A 23,868-nucleotide genomic window follows, 5' to 3' on the forward strand; every position below is an offset into this window, starting at 1 on the left:
TAGAAATTTCGTGGCTTTCCCGTATCTTTTGGCTTTCTGCTTGTTATAGCTACGAGGCCGGTTAGGTTATCTGCTGTTGATTGTTGAGGCTGTCCTATTATTAATTTATCTTCATGAATATAAAACCCCGGTATCTTGTATACTTTTTTAAACAAGTCCTTGATTCATTAATGGTAGTTCCTTCCAATCCATTCTTTTTCCAATCATCCTGTAATTTTAATTCATCTTTCCTCTTATTTTCATCTAATATTCTTGATTTCGGCTCATTATAACTCATTAGGCTTACAACAATAAACATTTTTATAATATTAAATTTCCATCATCAATAGTAGTTCATTTATCAATAATAATACAATTTTTCCATTCTATCCACAACACAGTCGTTTATCAATATCACAGCCATCATAACAAACATTAAACATCATATACAAACATTTATCATCTTTTCAATAGCATGATATCCAGGTAGTTTCACTTTCTTAATATTATTTTTTAATTCTTCCAATCTTATTAGCCACCGTTTATCCTTTATCAAACTCAATACGTAGTCCACTTTATCATTATCATCCATGCATGTTTCGGTTTTATCCCATTAATTTGATCCGTTTTTCCGGTCACATCGCTGATTGGCTCTCTTGAAGCGTATGTGCCGCGGATGCATGCCGTCAGTATCTTCCTTCTGGTCTTGGTCCGGTATCCTCCTCGGGCGTTTAAAACGTGCATGCGGCCGGTATGCGCGCGCGCGGTTCCTCGTTTCTTCGCCTCCGGGGCTTGCGGTGCTGGTACCTCTTCTCAAATGCGTCCTCTCGTCTTGATGTCGGCCGTCGGTGTCCTCGGGCGCTTCCGTCTCGGGCCTTGCGGGGGGCGCTCTCCAGTCCTGCATGTGTCCTCTTGGTCCGGGTCCTTGGTCTGCTGTGGGTCGATGATGCGCGGGTGTGGGGTGAGATTTACATGGTGGCGGTCTTGATGTGCGGGATGCTCTTCCGCGGTGATGGATCGTCGGCGGGGAATATAAGGCTCAAGAGGGGTTAATGCTTACAGGGCGGTTTTAAGGCATGGTGGGCGGCGGTTTTTTGTGGTTGTTTATCTGGTGTGGGTTCTGTGTCTTTGTTGGTTAATCCTGTTGCATGCGCTAATGTATAATTTGTGCTTACTTGTTGAGGTGGCGGTTGTAATTTTGTTGTAATTATTCTGAGCGTAACCATTATTTGAGTTTAATCGATCACGGTCATAATAATAATTTCTTCTATAGGTTTGCTGTGGATAATGGTTTGTTTGACGATTTTGAAAACTTCTATTATTCCAGCTGTTATTTTGATTATAATTATAGCGGCGTTCAAATTGAGGGGCAGATCGGTAGCGATCATATGATACCGGTTCATAATTTTGGCTGTTATATGATTACTTTTTGAGTTATGTTGATTCGTGTGTATCTTTGGTCTGAACGGTGGTTTGACATTGCCATCACAGACTGTATGCCATATAAATGATTTATTAGCTGTTTGCAATCAGTAATGGGTTTGTGGCGAGTGCCATTCTAACTTGATACGGTAGTTTCTTCAGAATAATACTTGCTAATGCCGATTCGTAAATGGGCTCGCTCAATTGAGAATTTTTGAACTGTAGGGCAGTGACGAAAGTGGTACATGCACCGTCTAAGTTAGGGTTGAAATCGCATGATATGATGTCCGCTAGCACGTCCAACTGTTTACTTCTGCTCCAATACTGTTCCAGGAAGACAGCTACAAACTCATCCAATGATGTAAATTCATGGGCTCTACTCCGAAAGAACATCAGGGGTTCGCCAATCAATAAACTAGTCAAACAAAGACGCCACATGCTCCAAGAGGTAGGTACAAGAGTTTGTACTAATTTTATCTGATCAATGAATGGTTGAGGTTGCAAATGGCGATCAGTATTATCAAATTTACCCAGTCCTTGCAATATACTATGTGAGTTGATGTTATCTGCTTGAATTCCTTGAGGTCGTTGTTGGATATAATTTTCTAATGCTGTTATTTCTTCTGTGCCATCTGCCATTGACTATTATGTGTAATTTTATTAGCATTTACTTCTTGATCTAATTGAGTCAGAGTGGATTTTTGAATTAGTAGAGTTCCATTAAAGCTTTACAGGTTTCTGTGTCTTGATTGATGTACCTTGCAGTTGGTTCATTTTGTGGACATATTAATCTGTTTATTTTGTATTTCTTAATACTGTTATATATTTTATCAACTGTAGTCGTTAAATTTTGATTGGCAACAGTAATTTGTTTGTTGATTCTTGATGGCAATCGGCCTTAATGTTATTGTTAAATCCTGAATGGGTGTAGTGATTTGTGTGGTTAGGTTATCTATCCTTTGTTTAGTTCACAGGTAACCGTATCCACCTTTCCGATAATCCTGCCGTAACTTTATCCTGACTTTCTTTCTGTAGATTTATCATTGCTTTTAATTCTTCCCTATGATTCTCTACTTTAGTCTCAATAGTATCCAACGTCGTTCTACTGATTTCATAGCGCTGCTGTCTCTTTCATGCCCTGTTCCACTGTTTGCTTATTTGCCTCTTTTATTGCCGCATCTCTTTTTTAATCTCCTGCATCATGTTATCCATTGTGTTTTGTAACATAATATTGAACATACTGCTAGTTTGTTCCATTATTACCTTTTTAAATGGATCTAGCTCTGTGACTGAAAATAGACTTTGTTTGCTCAGATGTGACTCGGCCTCTGGAGATGTGGGTTCTGCAGGCTGCTCCTCGCCCCCTTCAAAAGTTGATCTCTGCTATCCGTTGATTCAATGGTGTCAGCGGCGTCGATTCGAGTGGATGATAGAGGTTGCAGACCTTGTGGATCGAAGACTATCGACCCGACACTTCCTGGTTCCCTTTCTCGTGGCATATTGGCATCTACCATGGTGGGGTTTGATGTACTGGGAGTCGACAAAGTGGGATCTGTGCAACCGCCGTACATATATGAAACTCCAGAGTTTGCGGGAGTGTGATTCATTGTGTCAAATATGATAAATGCTAATTAAAAAAGTTCTGAATAATATGCAAAAATGCTTAAAAAAGGGACACAAGCCGGGACTTACAGTGAAACAGTTATGTGCAAAGTGTTTGGATATCCAAGAAGAAGGTATTTATACCTAAGTTTTTTATAATGCTCTAGCGCCCCCAATATTGAATATTGATTCCTGACTAGTTTACAGACTGTGACTTATTTTCTAACCGGCTTATAATATATATTCTTGACTGGAAAGTAATAGCAGTTTAGGCTTATAAAATAAATCTCTCTCTATAAAATATATTTTTACAATAACGATAATATAAATTCTCTTTAAACATATAATTTCTATTTATTTGAAGCTATTGATTCCCCAAAAAGTAATACAAAGTTTACTTTGCCTGTTTTCCTCAATACTCATATATCTATAGTTTCATTATCCATCCACGACAAATTTTAATATGACTAGACTTGTCTTTAGTTATTATCCTCAATATGGGTCTTGACTTGATTACAAATAATTATTTAATGAGCTCAGCTCTCATCATCAGCCCCACGTTGGTACGGCATGTTTCTCTGACGTTATTCTTTATATTTGAATAACAATTAGCCTCCTGCTTGGCATCAGTCGTAGAGCATGAAATATTTGATATAAATGTAAAATTAGGTCGTGGTTTTTTAATAGGATACAGTCTCAAAAAATCTTTATAGGCCCAGGTATTAGCTTCCCCTATAATTCTTGTAATTCATTGAAAAAATAAATATATATATATATGGTACTTATCCTATAGTGTTGAGGAATAAAAATAAATTGCACACCATAAACAATTTGATACATATATTAACAAATAATACAAAAAATAGATCAAGGCAAAAATATAAAGAGCGATAAAAATATAAAAATATAAAAAATAGAACAATAATTGGAATCAGTAAAATATCACAGGCTAAACATTATACTCTAGATTTATAGCACGAAACATTACCATGTGCCTTTATTTCAAAATCATATGCATCCTTTTGCATGTAGCTGCGATATGAGCTTGCTAATACCTGTCGACTGGGACAATTCAATTAAAAATAGGTTCCTTCAGATCAACTTGATAAATTGGCAACTAATAATCCAAATATATATATTAAATTCTCTAATATCCAGTAGATTTCTTTGTATTGAATATATATTATCTCAGGGTGCAAGATTCGGCACCTGATGGAATAAGTAGAGCAATTCATCTAGTGAATTAGAGCTACAACAAATTATCGCAAATTATTGCAAAAATTAAAGATATATATGAATAGTTAATAGCCAAGATTTATACTTCTTTGATTTGTTAGAATTTTCTGAAATGTACTGATTCATTTCCTTTAATAAAATACCTTTAATACTATATTTACTTGCGCAAGTATTTTTATTTAAATTCTTAATTTATAAGAAAACCCTTTCGACGAGCTAGCTTGATTATTAGGTAATTCGAAGCACTAAGGGCGCCCATCACTAATTCAATTTTTTCACTCACGTGTCAAAATCTTCTTATAAGCCGCTGATGTCGATCCAACTCCTGGTGGTCCTGGACTATGGTAGCCGGAATCGTCTCTTCCAAGGGGTTACAAAAATTATTTGAAATTGAAAATGACTTCTGCTTTATAAGAGCATCACAAAGTCTTTTAAGAAATTTAATAATTCAATCTAACTTTAGCTTTTACAAGTTATAGCAAGGTATTACGCTCTAAAATATTTAGGGTCCTCTCATGGTGGCATTTGGCAGGCGAGTGATGGTTCTCCTTCTCAATTTTACAATTCTTACTTCCGACTTCCAAATTTACATAAAATTTGAATATCCTAGTCCTCCGCCATTTGAGGTTCAATTAGATTGTACTAAAATATTAGTTATTACTTATGTTGTATGTTTTTAATTTCTTTGCCTTTGGGCCATATCCATAACATAGACTATATTACATTTTTACATAAATCCAATCATTATAGAAATATATATAAATATTTTTGAATGGCATACTTTTGCCGCCTATTAACTGCCATTATGTGATTGGTGCATGCAAATTGTTTCAGTATTCATGCGCTTGGTAACCTCCTATTTCCTGGATACTTTAATATTTTATTAGGTTTTCAAGTATGCTTCTACATGCTAGTGATATTCTATATATACTATTTATTTCATGCTTCCTAATAGTTAGCCACGTGACCATTTGTTCTTCCAAATTGCAAACCGTTTTGCTGCAATAGATCTCTGCCAAGGGGTTTGGTCAGATTCTACATTGCTTGGCTCGGTCGATCGTTAGGTCGCCGATCACTGAATGTTTATACCTAACCTCAATCTTCAAAAATTTTATATATTATATATTAGCAAAAAATTATTCCATTCCTTTTTAGGTTATTGTACCGTTTAGCCAGACAAGCTGATGCTATCTAATCTTATTGTTATCTCATTGGCGATATTAGCCAGTTACTTCACTCAGACCTATTAGTACTTCAGCTAGGGATTTTTACATCTACCCAAATTTCAAATACATATTGTGCTCGGAGCAGCGATGCCAGCAGGCGCTGAGTGCCGCCTTCCTGCTGCCCTCTTGATCTGCGCTCCGTCCTATCTCAACTTCAGCATCCGATCGACCAAGGTGCTCGAGAAGTCCGGAGTGGTGGTGCTCTACCACATCGACCTGTCGCAGGTCGCTAAGGAGGACGACGGTCTGCTCTACATCGTCAATCTGTGGGTTTATGCGGGGCTCATCAAGATTTTCCCCTGCCTTCTGTTGACTGTTATAGCTACTGGCTTATCAACGTGCTCTACAGAGTTAACCGCAAGAAACAGGAGCTCAAGAGCAATACATTCAATATGACCGGCGCTGGTGCTGAAGCCAGTGGCGGGAAACCGAAGCTCGACCGCGCTGGCAAGAGGATAGACAGGTGAGTGATGCTGAACGAGTGATGCTCTTCGGCTCAGGCGTTCAGCCCGTAGACAAAGTCAATCTTCCTGACCCCGCAGTTGAGAGCTTGTTTGCTATGGTTTCCATACAACCACTGTATTAGAGCTACGAGGCAAAAGCTAAATATACTATAAGTTCACGTGTCATACTGAGAGACTGCTATAAATTGGTGTAACTCTCACATGAAATATCCTCTATATTTTTCCAAGTCTACTCTCATTCTAGCTCCCTCTCTTATTATGTGTTTTCAACGAGTTGAATACTTGAAATATGTATTTGAAGGTTTTTTATCGTCGGCAATAAACCCTAATCTCTATTCAGGTGCTTTTATTCAAACTTTGTCAAACGTCCCGTATACATTACCTTATGGAATATTTTGCAATATTTAGTATTGTCAAACTCATTCTTGAATTTTTTCATGTGGATGCGGATCTTGAAATTGATCTAATTAGTAGTTTTGTGAACAGTAGACCTCGCGCAGTATTCTCACCCACAAGAATCTCATTGAAACTAAAGACCTCATGGATATACATCAATAGACTGACCTCTCCACACATCTGTGTAATCACTCGTCAGCTGATTTATGATGGATAATTCTATAGTCTGATTATTACTCTAATGATGGCGTATGAAGGAGGCTCCTTTTCCCTTTTATATTATCCTTGAAATGCAAAATTTACAAAAACATTGTATATACGTCGACGTGCAATTAAAAAGAACATACCTGTCAAATTTCCTGAAAATCTATTACCGCGTTTTGCCGTAAATGCGCAACATATGAACATATGAACGGTTAAACATTTAAACATTCGAACATTTAAACATTTGAACATTCAAACATTAAAACATTCAAACATTAAAACAATTGAACATTTAACATTTAAACATTTGAACATTTGAACATTTAAACATTTAAACATTTAACATTTAAACATTTAAACATTTAAACATTTAAACATTTAAACATTTAACATTTAAACATTTAAACATTAAACATTTAACATTTAAACATTTAAACATTTAAACATTTTAAACAATGAACATTCAAACATTTAAACATTAAAACATTTGACATTTAAACATTTAAACATTAAACATTTAAACATTTAAACATTTAACATTTGAACATTTAAACATTTAAACATTAAACATTTAAACATTAACATTTAAACATTTAACATTTACATTTAAACATTTAAACATTTAACATTTAACATTTAAACTTTAAACATTTAAACATTTAAACATTTAAACATTTAAACATTTAAACATTTAAACATTTAAACATTTAAACATTTAAACATTTAAACATTTAAACATTTAAACATTTAACATTTAAACATTTAAACATTTAAACATTTAAACATTTAAACATTTAAACATTTAAACATTTAAACATTTAAACATTTAAACATTTAAACATTTAAACATTTAAAATTTAAACATTTAACATTTAAACATTTAACATTTAAACATTTAAACATTTAAACATTCAAACATTAAACATTTAAACATTAACATTTAAACATTTAAACATTTAACCATTTAAACATTTAAACATTTAAACATTTAAACATTTAAACATTTAAACATTTAAACATTTAAACATTTAAACATTTAAACATTCAACATTTAAACATTTAAACATTTAACATTTAAACATTAAACATTTAAACATTTAAACATTTAAACATTTAAACATTTAAACATTAAACATTTAAACATTTAACATTTAAACATTAAACATTTAACATTTAAACATTAAACATTTAAACATTTAAACATTTAAACTTTAAACATTTAAACATTTAAACATTAAACATTTAAACATTTAACATTTAAACATTTAAACATTCAACATTTAAACATTTAACATTTAAACATTTAAACATTAAACATTTAAACATTTAAACATTTAAACATTAAACATTTAAACATTTAAACATTCAAACATTTAAACATTTAAACATTTAAACATTAAACATTTAACATTTAAACATTTAACATTTAAACATTTAAACATTTAAACATTTAACATTTAAACATTTAAACATTTAAACATTTAAACATTTAACATTTAACATTTAAACATTTAACATTTAAACATTTAAACATTTAAACATTCAAACATTTAAACATTTAAACATTTAAACATTTAAACATTTAACATTAAACATTTAACATTTAAACATTTAAACATTTAAACATTTAAACATTTAAACATTTAAACATTTAAACATTTAAACATTTAAACATTAAACATTTAACATTTAAACATTTAAATATTTAAACATTTAAACATTTAAACATTTGAACATTGAGAGAAATGCCAAACCGTTGACTTGAATCTTAGTCCTCACTTGGCTCGGTCAATTGAAATGCTTTTAATTTTCCAAGGAAGGAATTATCATTTGAATCATGATAATCGTGCGTTAATAATCATGATCAACACACAGACGTCTGTGTCCCCAACAATGTATAGGAGTATGTCATGAATAATTGAAAAATGCAATAAAATACACATTTTGTCTCTTCGAGGGACAATCATATAAACCAGCACATGATTTGCCATTAATAGTTTCAAGATTCAAATCCAGGCCTTAGAAGTCTCAGGCCAGTTCTCAGCTGGATCCTGACTTACTGATTTCCAAACTTTAAAGCCAAGTTTCGGCTTTAGTCAAACTTGAATTAATTCAAAATACGAGTCTGAATGTCTCATTGTAATGAAACTTCATCTTTGATCGCCAAGTTGAAAGACTAGTAAACTTTTTAAAATCAATAATCTAGATACTCATGAGAAGCAGTAGAAAGAAATTCAAATTCTTTCGTTGTGCATATTTAGCTCATTGCAGGAATGAATATTCTCTTGTGGAAAATATAAATTGAATTCAAAATTTACATGACAATATTGATGTTCAATTCCATTCTAATCAATATGAAAGTGTATTCCACTCTGCTGCCTTGGAGAGGTAGAACATCGTACTGTAAAGAATGATATTCTGGGGATTATTTTCCTTCAAAGCATTATTTTTCTTCAGCGACAATAACGGATAATACAGTGATTGCTTTATGATTGCCAACCTCCAGAACAATATTAGTGAATGAGGACATCAAGAATTCAGACTCATCTTATTACAATAATTCGTTCCAGCTGTTGAAAATTCCCTGAAGATAAAAATTATTATTCGAAACTGCGATCGGAAGCACGCTACGATTTCTTTCTAATGAAATGAAATTTCAATCACATTCTGAATTTGCTACACTTTGTCATTTCCAGCTTCCAGTTTGACATTTGCAACTTATCGCTCGTCCAATTTATCCGAAACTAGTTTCTCCTCATTGAAATTTTTCTCAGTGCCGCAATCATTCTGTGCACAGTCACAACTCTCCCTATCCGACATTATCTCTTGATTTTTCATAGCTTTTCAAGTAAAACTTCTGGAACGTTCATCAAGCATTGCTGAAAAAGCCGTATCGAATCAGAACTGTCATTCGGGATGACTGAAAACTTTCAAGTCATAAATAATTTGGAAAAATAATTGGTATGGTTATCTCAGTATTTCTGGGTTTGAAGAAAATAATTCTGCTACTTCGAGAAATTATGAAGAGATTTGATATTTTCATTCCCTTTAAATAACCTTTTAATATTCTTGACAAATGAGATTCGATATACCAATCAATAGGTAATTAAATTCACTAATAAAAGTTATTCTTGTAATTTTCTTGTAAAACCAACGGTTTCTGAGCTACTTAAGAAACAGAATTTTGTATTGCTGCCTTTTTTTATGGATTTGAAAAATTATCATTATTTTTTGTTGCATTGTCTAGTTGTTATGAATGATTGTGCAAAGTTTCAATTTCGTATGTTGAACCATTATTCAGAAAAAAAATAATGAGTGAAAAAAGCGAAATGGTCGCTGTGTGAGTAACTGAAGATTTCCGGACAATTCAAATATGATATTCAGATATGTTTCTAGCCCAGAAACAATGCCCTAGAGTAATGGTGGGGAGATCGTAAACACCCTGTAGATCGATGATAGCCAGAGTAAAATGGAGAAATGAAATTAAATCTTCATTCGGAGTTCATTCTACCTCCTATGCTAAGAGAAAACAAAAATAGTTCGAAATGTATTCGAAATGAAGAGTAACTTCATCTGTACAAGAACTTTGTTACATTATGAGGCTATAAGAGTTTCATGTCTATGGCTTAATGGGGTTATGCTTATTCAGGCTCACAGTATAATAAGTAATCCTTTTTTCCGATATGGGAAGAAATAATTCTCACACATGAAGCGTGAGAAAAAGGCATGTGCGTCAGGAAAAATATTATTCTGGATCGGATAAAAACATCCTTGGAAGATGAAGGCTTGAAAATCAATATTGGAAGGCGTAACTGCAAAAGCTTTTCCAAAAGAACAAAATAATTGTATGGACATTCACTTTAAATTGACACATTTACATCTGGAGATCCAGCAGATGGCTCTATGTTGTACAGCTCCGTTGTGCAATCGATAAATTACATTGACCTCTCAAAAACAATCAAGTAGCAGTAGAATCCTATTATATTAGGCCAGCAATTTCTGTATAATATATTTTTATTGACCGAACGTAGTGAGGTCTATATTTTATCTCAGATTTGCTTTTGTCTGTCTGTATGTAACGCGATTACGCCAAGCGCGTTGATAGAATTCTATGAGATTTGGCAGGAATATTCCTTTTCCAACTGCGCGTCGATGTATACACAAGTTTTTTTTTGAAATTTTGCGTTTTAAGGATAATATGAAAAGAAAACGAGTTCCTCCATACTCTGATATCACTATGTATAATATCATCTACTTTGAAGATAGGATGAATTAGACTATAGAATTATAATTTAATGCATTTCATGCATTATACAGATGTCTGGCCGTTCTATAAGGTGGGGTTTCAATATTTTTTATGATGCGTGCCCATCAGTATCAATATTCTCACATTTGAAAACAAATTAAATAGGTGATTGAGAATAAAATGAAAAATGAATAAATTAACTGAATAATGCTAAAGAAATTATAATATTCTAAAGCTGCGTTTACACCGGAGTTAATAACACAAGTTTTTAACATTTTTGTTATCAACTGATGTTGATTATTACAAAAGTTAATAACATCATGTTAAGTTGCGTTTACACCGGAGTTGATGAAATGAGTTATTAATAAAAAGTTGTCAACTTGACTGAATCGACAAAAAATTCTCTTGAAAAAAGTTGATAACTCGTGTTTTCAACAGAAAATTCCATGTTATTAACAAGATTTATGTTATCCATCGAGAGTCGGTAACTTTTCTTTACAGGTTACTATCTTTCCCGCAACCCCCTCGCCTAGCATCCCTTCCCTACAACTACAGCTATTCCCCAATAACTAGAGCTGCAAACAAAACACAAGACAAAGTTATTAACTTTTGTTGATAACAAAACTAGCAGCCAAAAGAAATAATGTTATTAACTTATGTTGAAAACTTTTGTTTTAAACTCTGGTGTAAACGCATTATAATTTATTTACATTAAATCAGATGAATATCATTATTTTAATGATCACACACATGTTTCAATTGAAATTTGAAAACAATTTTTTGCTTTTTATTCCGGCTGTTATATCATATGAATAGTCTCGTTAAATGAAATGATATGGAAGTCAATTATATTGATAACAAGATCTTGTTAATAACAAGTAATTTTCTGTTAGAAACATGAGTTATTAACTTTTTTCAAAAGAAATTTTTGACGATTCAGTCAAGTTAATAACTTATTGTTTTTAACTCCGGTGTAAACGCAGCTTTAATTGAAAGAAAAATTTGAATAGTTGAGAAATATTCTTATCAGATGGAAAGATTATCACGGAACTGGTTAAATTATCATATGGGATACATATTCAAACGTGAGTAATTGAGTTCCTCAACATGAGTGAGTTTTTGATCTTGAAAAAAAAACAAATAATAGTTTTCAAGAGTAAATAATGATTCAACTGTGAATTGTGATTCAACTGAATCAACTAGTACAGGCGACATCAGATACTTGTAGATGATAAAACAGCGTAAAGTGTACTGTTCACAGAACTACTAGTATTAATAATTTATCTGGTTATTCTTATATCTGGTTTATGTGGTTATTTATGACCGACGGATCTCGAAAATGGCTCCAACGATTTTTACGACATTTGGAACTTAGTAGATTTATGATATAAAAATTCGATTGCACTAGGAACTAATTCATCGCTAGGAAAAATCGCTGAAGGACATTGAAAGGATAATTCATCCTTGGATAAACAGCTGAGACTTTCGTCGTCTGTAGATAATGAAAGTGAGTGAGCGAGTGCGTCTGTGGAAAATCGAAATATATCATCCCCGAAATTCATAAACTGACGTATATCCAGCTGTAATATATAAACACGTCATAAAAGATGAAGAAACCTCAAGGGTTTGAAAGGTGAATTATCCATAATATTCTTGAGAAAAATAGCGGATAATTACTGAAAAACCATGTTTTTCACGGTTTTCTCGAGAAGGGCTCTAACGATTTTCTTCAAATTTATACCATGGATAGCTATTTATAAGCCCTATCAACCGACATGAGTCTCATTTCTGGGAAAATTGCAGGAGCTCCGTAATATTCTTGAGAAAAATGGCGGATAGTTACTAAAAAACCATGTTTTCACGATTTTCTAAAAAATTACTTGACCGATTTATTTCAAATTCATACCCTCTATACTTATTTATCAGCTCTATCAACTGGCATGAGTCTTTTTCCTGGGAAACTAATGGGGTCCACCTCATCCTTGAGAAATGGACTTTCTAAACTCCCTCTCGTGCATGAGGTAGGTAGGTAGAGCAGTTTATAAAAATAACACATAGTCGAGATATTTCATCTGTAGAACAGCTGTTTTGACGACTTTTAAAAAATCATCGAATTTAACAATTTACACAAAGAAAAAAGTACTCTGAAAATAATTATATATTATATACACATCTACAGTAGTCTGATCGTAGTTTCAAATATGTTGCCGCCAATCGTCTTTATGTTATTCCCCTGAATTATTATCGTTTGAGAATGAGGCTTAGAGTTCAATGAGCAAGGAAAGCTGTGTGAGTGTACCACACTAGATTTTTTGACTATTTATAGTGTATAAATCAAAATTCGGGGAAGAAACAGTTTTGGGCTGTGCATATTAGTCCTTCCCCAATCATTTTGAATAATTGTGTTTTGTTCATCAGTAAATAAATAATGAGCTAAGCTCGGAGCCCCGATATTATGAATTAAATTGCAACCATTGAAACTTTAGCAAAATGACTGTCAGCTCGCAATACGTAATCTAGTTTGAATCTTTTTAGACTGGAATAATAGTTTCACTTCCTCTATTCAAGTCAATCAACATTTTAAAGCTCATTGTATGATTGTAGAGTGAATATCGATGTTTTGGATTTTTTTGAAAGGACAGATTCAAGGATCCAAAGGTTCAAAGAACCCCACACGTCCACCGAAGCTTATTGTGTTCCCAAGTATGCTAGTTAAGCTAACCATTACCTGTGTCCTTCACAAGAACCAGGAGTTTTTTCCTATACCAACATCCCATTCATCACCTGGTTGCTTGTCCCAATCCAGTGTGATATGCTTGGTAGTCTTTTCAGACTGATTGGTCATCGTGACCTACGTGAGTTCCACTCATGGCCTTCTTTGAAGGTCCTTCCGCTGAGGAAGGGGTCGCCAAGTTGCCTCTAGGGCGCCTGACTACCCTTGACTCAGTCTCTTGACCCAAATTTGTGCATGGAGCTTCACCCATCTCTGGTATCTTGGGTTTCTTCTTTTTGCCCCTCCGAAACTTCGCAGGGCCAAAAAAGCCTCACCTCTCCAAAGAAGTTTTGCCTGAATGGCCACCCTTCTTTGAGATGTGGTGAGGTTTGGTCTCTACTCTACTCTATCCGGCTCAACAGTCCTGGGTGAACTTTGGCCTCCTCAACATAGTGCCTCCATTCATCTCTATCCTGTGCACTCCGTCGCCAGTTTGTCACGCCCAGCACATGGAGATCACCAATCGCATCATTCAGTCATCTTATCTGTGGTCGACCAGGGACCGTATCACAGAGACAAGGTCTCACATAGACAAGTAGTGTTTTTGAACGATATTAGTGTCACAGAGACAAGTTCCATAGGAACAAGTATTTCTATAAATGGCAGTCTCACAGGAACAAGTTCCCACAGAGACAAGGTGAGTCTCACTGGAACAAGTAGAGAAAAAGAGTCTCCTCATTCGAACAAGTAGTGTCACTGGAAGAAGTAGAGGGATAGAGTCCCATTCGAACAAGTGGATTGTCAAAGAGACAAGGTCAGTCTCACAGAGACAAGGTCAGTCTCACAGGAACAAGTTTGGTGTGGTGTGTTGCCTACACATGGAGATGAAGGCATTCCATTTGTTCTATTAGATTGGATGTCATCTGTTTTTCAATATATATAAATATTTATTATGGTGACATGAATAGAATAGAATGACTACCTTTATTTTTCCTAGAGAGCGAAGTTAGGGCACAGTCGACCCTCTCTTACACTCAACTCTCTATCAAGTAACAATATAAATAATATGATTAAAAACAAACAATAGTTAAGTTATCTCCTATACAAACATGATACCAATTTTCCTGTTTCCATTCCAAGTTAGATAAGGATATGATTAAAAAAAAATTTCTCGAGAAATTTAGGAATAAACCACTGAGGGTTTAGGAAGCAGCAGTGGCGCAGTGGAATCGCTGTTGTATGGGTTTTTTAAAACAAAATTTGTTAAGACACCGATTTTCTATAAATATTGAAATAATTCATAAATTATTGATAATCAGTAATAAGGAAACCCTATTACAAATTATTCGGTATTCTCATCTAATGGAATGAATTCAGGATTCAAATTGCAAAAGAAAATAAAGTAGAGTTTCCCGAGGCATGTAGAGCGATAGAAGAAGACTTCTACGTTGATGATCTACTTACTGGAGCATCTTCCATACAAGAAGTACAAAAACTTAAAATAGAAATTTCTGAATTATTGAAAAAATATGGCTTTCCTATGCATAAATGGTCTTCTAACTTTGAAGTTGATGATGATCAAAAACTCCTTTCAATTGAGAAAAATGGAGTACGAACTTTAGGTTTAATATGGCAAGTAAAATCAGACAATTTTTTGTATGTATCTAGTGATAAGCAAAACAACAATGTGAATACAAAACGTACAATATTATCAGTTGTAGCCGGTATATATGATCCTTTAGGCTTAATTGGTCCTGTAGTATTTCAATGCAAACATTTCATTCAAAAATTGTGGAGTCATAATTTGTCATGGGATACAGAAATTTCTGGTGAGTTGAGAAATGAATGGTTAGCTATTGATGGTAACTTATCTTCTATTAGTAATTTGACTGTTCCAAGAAAGGTGATAGTGGGGGGTGACATAAAAAATGTAGAATTAATTGGTTTCTGTGATGCCTCTCTCAAAGGCTTTGGGTGTTGTCTTTTTCTAAAAACTACAAATCATTGTGGTGAAATCTCTTGCAATTTGTTGTGTTCAAAATCCAGGTTAGCTCCCCTCAAACAAATGACCTTACCCAGACTTTAACAGTTTCTATTCATTTATCTCAACAGGCCTTCTTTCAGGCAGAAATTAACAATTTACGTGAAGGAGAAAATGTTAACAAACAAAGCAAACTAGCATCTTTAAATCCATTTATTGATGACTCTGGTATTTTGAGAGTAGGTGGTCGTCTAATGCATTCTCAATTGCCTCTTGATAGTGAAACACTCAATAATTCTTCATCCACATGCTCGAATTAAATCATTGGTTATTGAAAGTGAGCACATGAGAATGCTTCATGGTGGTGTGCAATTACTGCATTCGTCCCTGAGACAACGATTTTTGATTATTAATTCTAAATTGATCATTCGTTCTACTGTTCACAAATGCATGAAGTGTTTTAGATTCAATTGTTCAAAGAGTAACCAATTAATGGGTCAGCTACCAGCAGAGAGAGTTACACCAACTGGAGTTTTCACTCAATGTGGTGTAGATTATCGTAGTCCAATACTAATTCGCCAAGGCGGGCAGAGATCTTGGTCTGTTACCAAATCCTATATCGTTCTATTCATTTGCTTGAATACTGAAGCAATTCACATGGAAATTGCAACCGATCTTTCTTCACAATCCTTCATTACAGCCTTCAGACGGTTTATAGCTTGCAGGGGATTACCAACCCAAATTTTCTCTGATAATGGTACAAATTTCCAATACAACTGTATGGTTACAGATGGATTAAATAGAGAATGCATATATTCAAATTCTAATTAATATATAATTATTATTTAACGAAAATCCTAAATAAATGCTGTAAATCACCCCGAAGACTTCTGCTACTGCAGACATTGACAACAGGGTAAACAGCTAGATGGAAATTCGATGAGTAGTACTATCCAAAAATAGTTGCCTGCCCGGGAATCGAACCCGGTACCTCCCAATTGCTAGTCAGGAATGCTTACCCTTACTCCAAACTGACAATCTCTGGATAGCAGCGCTCATTTTCAGACGAAGCCTAAGCGGCCAACCAGTTACATATGGAATTAAATAGAGAATGCATTTATTCGAATAATAATTAATATATAATTATTATTTAACGAAAATCCTAAATAAATGCTGTAAATCACCCCGAAGGCTTCTGCTACTGCAGACATTGACAACAGGGTTAACAGCTAGATGGAAATTCGATGAGAACTACTATCCAAAAATTAGTTGCCAGCCCGGGAATCGAACCCGGTACCTCCCAATTGCTAGTCAGGAATGCTTACCCTTACACCAAACTGACAATCTCTGGATAGCAACGCTCATTTTTATACGAAGCCAAAGCGGTCAACCAGTTACAGATGGAACTAAATAGAGAATGCATTTATTCAAATGCTAATTAATATATAATTATTATTTAACGAAAATCCTAAATAAATGCTGTAAATCACCCCGAAGACTTCTGCTACTGCAGACATTGACAACAGGGTTAACGGCTAGATGGAAATTCGATGAGAACTACTATCCAAAAATTAGTTGCCAGCCCGGGAATCGAACCCGATACCTCCCAATTGCTAGTCAGGAATGCTTACCCTTACACCAAACTGGCAATCTGACAAACTGAATAGCAATTGGGAGGTACCGGGTTCGATTCCCGGGCTGGCAACTAATTTTTGGATAGTAGATCTCATCGAATTTCCATCTAGCTGTTAACCCTGTTGTCAATGTCTGCAGTAGCAGAAGTCTTCGGGGTGATGTACAGCATTTATTTAGGATTTTCGTTAAATAATAACTGTGTGGTTGATTTATTCAAATTGTTCAAATCCAAGGACTTTCAATGTACATTGCAATCATTTGCAAACAATCAAGGCATAAAGTGGATTTTCATCCCTCCTTCCTCCCCACACTTCGGTGGTCTTTGGGAAAGTGGAATTGAAAGTGTCAAATTCCATCTAAGACGTGTTATTGGTGGAAATATCCTCAACTTTGCAGAGTTTCTTACTGTACTCAAGCAGATCGAAGCATGTCTGAATTCAAGACCTTTATTTGCTGTTTCTTCTGATTCAAGTGATCCAATGCCATCAACTCCAGGTCATTTTGTGATATCCCGTCCTTTGATGGCACAGCCCAGTCCCATTTATGAAGCAGGTCCTATGAATAGACTGAAACGTTGGCAGTTACTCCAAAGATTTGTAAATTGTTTGTGGAAAAATTGGCCTAAAGACTATCCAAACCAACTCCAACTCCAACAAATGGAAATTCCAAATAGGATTTTTTGTGTAGGGGACTTGGTATTGATGATGGATGATAATGCACCCCCCATGATATAGAAAATGGGAATTATTGTGAAAACTTACCCAGGAGAGGATAATTTAGTGAGGGTGGTAGACGTAAAAAATTCTAGTGGAACATTTCGTAGATCTATGAATAAATTATGCTTGCTTCCAGAAAATGATGACAATTGAATTATTCATTGTAATTAGATCTAAGTTGTTTTGAGTGTTTTCTTTCATTTACATATTTACAACAGTTAAAGTCATCAACAATTGAATTATTGATTGTAATTAAATTAAGCAGTTTTGTATTGAAAATCTTTCAAAATTATTGTATGATTATTATAGTTTTGGACGGGCAGTTATGTCAAGTTTATTACATTTCTTCATATTTCCCGCATAAATATGGCGTGTCCCAACGCCATTGGTCATGTGACCACTACCTTGAGTCAATGTGTTTGTGTGTGTGTGTGTGTGTGTGTGTGTCCCCAATAAAATGGAATCAAAATACGAGTTGTGGTTGTGAGTTGTTCTTTTCTTCCTTAAGCTACCAGAAGTGCAATGTCTCTAACCCGAGGATTATTTCAAGGGCGAAACAAGCAATAACCACTATAATTATAAACTCTACTCCTACATTAAGTTAATAAAATCCAGTTATAAAGTTTAAGGAAACTATTGATAATTATTTTTTCCTACAGTTACGTTGAAAAGTGGCCATTGCAGCACTGATTACAGAACGCAAAGAATCACTTTTCCGCTCCAGTGCGGGAAAAAATTTTCCTGCACTCCAGATTTGCAACATGGCAAGGCAAAATAGTTAGTAGGTTATATGGAGCGCCAGTGCAGCAAAATCGAAATCAAGTTGGTAACTGTGACTGGTGCACGTTATAAGAATCTTGATGGCGTGGACAACAGTGGATGACAGCAGTTGACAGCACACAACCGCCCCCCCCCCCCCCGTCATCAAACACACATACTACATTCTATTTTTATCTCTTCTCTGTATAGGGCTACTTGTAATATGAATATAAAGAAAATGAAAATCTCAGTACCCTTTTTTTGAAATATTTTATCAAGAATCTTCCAGTGGTACGGTATTTATTTATTTACTTCATATCACTTGAAAATGGCATAAATGTCCGAAACATGTTGTGATAAAATATTTCAAAAAAAGGGTACTGAGATTTTTATTCTCTTTATATTTACATTGTATTTTATTTATTAATAACATTACAAACATTTACATTTTAAATTTACATTTGATGGATTTCAGGCAATTTTACCCATAATTACCCACTTTTCATATTCAATGGTAACTGTAGGAAAAACTTAATGTGAAATACGTGCGCAAAGTTCCTTTGTTGCACTCAAGAAACCATTCCGCCCTCGCCTACAGCTCTGGCGTAAACGTTTCTTTCGGTGCAGCAAACTGTCACTTTGCGCACTAATTGCACAAATAACTATTTCCAATGAACTATATGACATAATATTTATCAAAACAAATCAATAATAACATTTCTATTTTACTTGAGTGAATTACTTTTGAAGCTAGTCTACTCTCAGAATGAACAAGAATTTAAATATCAATTTCGCACATAATCTATCAATCTGCTCCAATGAAAGTAACAATGAAAAGTACCTAAAATATAATAAAAAGTATAACAAATAGTTGACCTTTAATAGCGGGTTTGAGTATAGCTTATATAAATATCTTCAAATATCTTCATATGTCGAAAAATTCAAAATCACTTAAAAAAATAGAAAGAAAGAAACTTGAAGTGAATAATCACATTGTGGAGTTGTTGTTAAATCTAGGGCTGCTTGTCGGCAACTGGAGAAGGAGAAAATAATTTCTCCCCTCTACCAATACAAGCACTGGCTGGGTGCTCACCCACAGCTGGCTGAGTAAGCACAAATAAATAAATGCTCTCTTTGTTCTTATACTTCTTCCTAAATGTTAATATTTATTTGCCATATTATAAAAGAAAGGGAAATGAAATTTGATTCATAATCAAAATTCGTTTCAACTCTCCATCTCAATTCTGACAGCACGGTATTGTGCATGAGTCCCTTTGCCTCGACGACTTGCAAATATTTAAAAAGGATCTCTCTATGGAAATGCTTTTCATCTCCTGTCTGCTGCATCTGAGATGCTGTGTTGTTGGGTATTATTAATCATCAAATTAATCTGGATAATCACGTGGCTGCTCTGAATTTATCTCCACTGCTTAATCTATATTTCTCGAAAGTTCTCAAATCATCCATGTCATTGTCTGCTCAGATTAAATTCTGTTCTTCATATACCTAACTTCGTCGAAAAAAATGTTCAAATATTAATCATTGCAAAAACATTAAATTAGTGTTCAGTTACATTGCTACATTGCTGGAGTGATGAATTGGAATTTATTCTTTATCACGATCAAATCGTATCGTAGAAGAATACGTATCATTTCAAGGTAGAAATCATAAAATTATTGTACACAAAATATAATTCTCAGAATCAAATGTTTTGAATTATCTATCATCTGAATGAGACATGATAATTCCTGTAACGAATCAACTAATTTTTTTCAATAATAGTGTGATTCTAATTTTGTTGTCTGCTTCGTGAGTGGGAAATTAATATTACTTTGTGATCCCCGACTGCATGTTCATTGAGATCCATGAGGATAGGATAAATTCCGTAGTTGGAGAATAGAAATTGAGTCATAACTATATGAAAAACAATTTTAGTATTTTTTGTAAAGATAAAATTCGAGTTACAATACTAATCATTATCAACAATATTATTTTATCTTCATCCGATAATGAAATAATTATAAATATGACACCAGAGATGCGTTTTCATCGTATTTCCGTTTAAGCTGAGAAGCTCGTTCAACTGATGTGTGAGCTCTCAGCGATGCCATATGAGCAATAAAACTCACAATGGAGCCATTTTTCAGAAAAACAGAATTGATTTGTTCTCATTCCATTATAGAGATTTAATCTCTGATAACAATGTAGATATTGAATCCATCGATTAACTCTTCACTTTGCAATCGCACGTTTTTTGTTCTTCTTTGGAAGAAGAATGGAAATTGTTGATTCTAATTATCACTATTTAGTGATTTCTCCGCAATAATTTGAAGAGCTTCCTCGAATGGATAAAGCGTTTGATAAATATTAACAAATTGTTAGCCAAAGTTGATAGTTTGGAAATTGATTACCAAATGATAAATTGATTTATTTATCAAACTATTGTATTTTTCAGGACGACAAGAATGCTGGTTGCGGTGTTACTACTTTTTCTGATCACTGAATTCCCGCAAGGTATCCTTGGACTCCTCAGTGGTATCCTGGGCAGATGCTTCTTCAAGAACTGCTACCATTTATTCGGCGAAATAATGGACATTCTAGCTCTCCTAAATGGTGCAATCAATTTCATTCTTTATTGCTCGATGAGCCGTCAATTCAGGACGACATTCAACCAACTTTTCAAGCCAAAGCTCTTGAGAAAGTGGGCTCCGTCGCACACTGAAGTACAGACCACATTTGTCTAGTCAAATAAGAAATAGTGCCTAATAGTTATAATATTGATCATAATTCTATCTAATGTTGTTGTTTTTCAAATCATTGTAATAATTTTTTTTATAAAATACTGCGACTACCGTCAGAATGTATGCTTACTGAATAAGTGTGATAGATGAATCTATGCTTACATGCTGTAGGCAAAGACGACAAATTGAATTTTAATAAGATAGCGTTGCTTCTAGGTGATGTAAGACTTAAAAGAAGCTCAGACGGTCTCTTATCTATTCTCTCTTATCTATTGTTCTTTAAAGAATGTTTATATTTCTATTACTCTATTGGTTGAAACATGACTTTTATATTACAGGAGAGCTGTTCAAAGAGAATGAAGCCTCTTGGTTCCAGAACAGCTAAACTGGATTAATTTGACTATTCAAATACTGTACTTGAAACCTTAAGCAACTTCCCAGGATATAAGCACAGATCAGACATTCATTCTATCTGTAGACATTGAGATATCATGATTATAATTGATAATTATTATTACCATCATTATCAATAATATCTGTATCATTGGAATATAATGTAGACATCGGGATATTATCTATGATAATAAATCCACGCACCAGCAGGTGATGCTTGAGCGGGCATCATCTAGCTAGAATTCTTCTCAAATTGTATTATTCAATGATTATACAGAATAAAGAATAATTTTGAAATTGAAGTCATATAAACGCTAACTTCAGTAAGTTGGGTCATATCAAGAGAAAAATATTCATCTTCAAATAATTGATTTGTTGAATTTCAAGATCAAATCTTGAAAACATCAAGAGTTTCATCCTCTTTCCATTCCTGGAATTTCTCCGACGCTCGCATTTCCGAACTGAGTTAATGATGTCAGAGTTCTCGAAACTAACGAGAACAATTCCCAGAAGCTTCATGCGCTTTTTTAATTCATGTTCAAGTTCTACATTGGAAAATTCATGGGAATGGTCGATGAAAGAAGTATGTTAACAGTATTATTGTACGTTTCAATACTATTGTAGACTGTACTTATAGTCTTTTAAAATTCAAAGGTTGAATAGATTCAGTGATTTTTTGGATACACAATTGCTTGAATGACGATTACATATTTTTTATTCCGTTCCATTCAGTGTATGAAACTTGGATGGAATGTTATTTTCTATGAATAGCAGATATTTCAGAAATCTCGAGAATAGAACACACTTTCAAAATGAATCTAGCTTGGAAATACAACTGAGAATAAAATATATATATTTTTAATGAATGACATTATGATGCTTCACATGAATCCTCCTTATTCTCCAGATAGGCCTACCATCGTCAAACAAAATTCACCTCCAGTTACAATATGAATCTATTTTACATGAATAATAATAGGTAACTAAATATTATTCTTCATTCTTCATTGATTGTTACAATAAGTACATCATCAAAATTATACTACTGGAGCACGACTTTTAGCTTAGTATAAGAATCAAGTAGTTGTAATTAAACTCTTAAACTCTTAACAAAGCATTCCATCAATAAAAATGTTGAGCTTCCCTGTAACTTCCAGATGCTTTCACAGCTGGAACCTGGATTGAGGATACACACTTCCTCTTTATGGTAACGATAAATAATTATATTGTTCTTCCTTATCAGGAAATGTGAATAATTATTACATCAAACTGGAGGGGATATTTTGTTGCTGAAATTCGCGAATGTTAATTATTTATATGGATATTATCTTGTATTATTCAAGATGAAGTTAATGCAAATAATACTACATTAAGAGTCCAAAATATTTTATTAGAAATAAACAATAATTGCGATTCATGAGATTGATTTCAATCAATTCTATGCACATCTCATGATCTATTCCTCTGAGTTTCTCAATTGAATTAATCCATTACATTCCAATCATTGAGTGCTGATGATGTTTTTTCTTGAACATTGTGGGAATATTTCAATTGGAGTTCCATTATCTAATTCAGCTACGGTACTAATCAAACTTCCCCTACCTATGCATTATTTTCAAAATATCTTCCAAACAATTTTCGTGGCCAATTGAACAGTAAGTTTTAAATTTTACTGTAATTCCGGAAACAGCTCCTACAAGAAGCATTTCAATATAATAGCATAGAATCTATGAATAGTATAATTATCATAAATGATAATCAAAATTTAATGAAAAATATGAGTGTAAATTCATGATTATTTGCTATGGATGTCTCGAGAGGTCGTATGCCATTACGAAGCTGCAATTCAACCATTCTCTCGAATGCTCATTGATGGAAAGCAATTCTGTTTTCATGGATTAAGGCAAAAATCAACAAAAAAACTTTTCCCTCTCCATCTTTGTTTCTTTAAATGATGTGATTTGATTGTGTTCGGAAAAGTAGTTTTAATAATTCATTTTATGTAATGAGAACGAGTGTGATGTTTGTTTTGTAACAGACTTTGCATGCTTATTGTATCATAATTAATCGATAAGGATTGACAAAAATGTTGGATATGAGATATAACAGACTGATGGAGGTATAAACAAATCACTTCTAGTTAGAGCCCTCTAGA

At 33.8% G+C, this 23,868-nt stretch overlaps 1 protein-coding gene across 4 annotated transcripts in view; it reads left to right on the top strand.

Annotated features, from left to right (window-relative positions):
* The window catches only part of LOC111051536 (sex peptide receptor), a 343,318-nt gene extending 320,197 nt beyond the window's left edge, over positions 1–23,121 (top strand). For all 4 annotated transcript variants that reach the window (XM_039421249.1, XM_039421250.1, XM_039421251.1 and 1 more), the window contains one exon: positions 21,035–23,121. In XM_039421249.1, coding sequence (XP_039277183.1) covers positions 21,035–21,323 — 289 coding nt within the window. In that variant the 3' untranslated portion in view covers positions 21,324–23,121. The remainder of the gene's footprint in view (positions 1–21,034) is intronic.
* The last annotated feature ends 747 nt before the right edge of the window (positions 23,122–23,868 follow it).

The sequence above is a fragment of the Nilaparvata lugens genome, chromosome 2 (genome assembly GCF_014356525.2).
Source record: "Nilaparvata lugens isolate BPH chromosome 2, ASM1435652v1, whole genome shotgun sequence".
Lineage (NCBI taxonomy): Eukaryota > Metazoa > Arthropoda > Insecta > Hemiptera > Delphacidae > Nilaparvata > Nilaparvata lugens.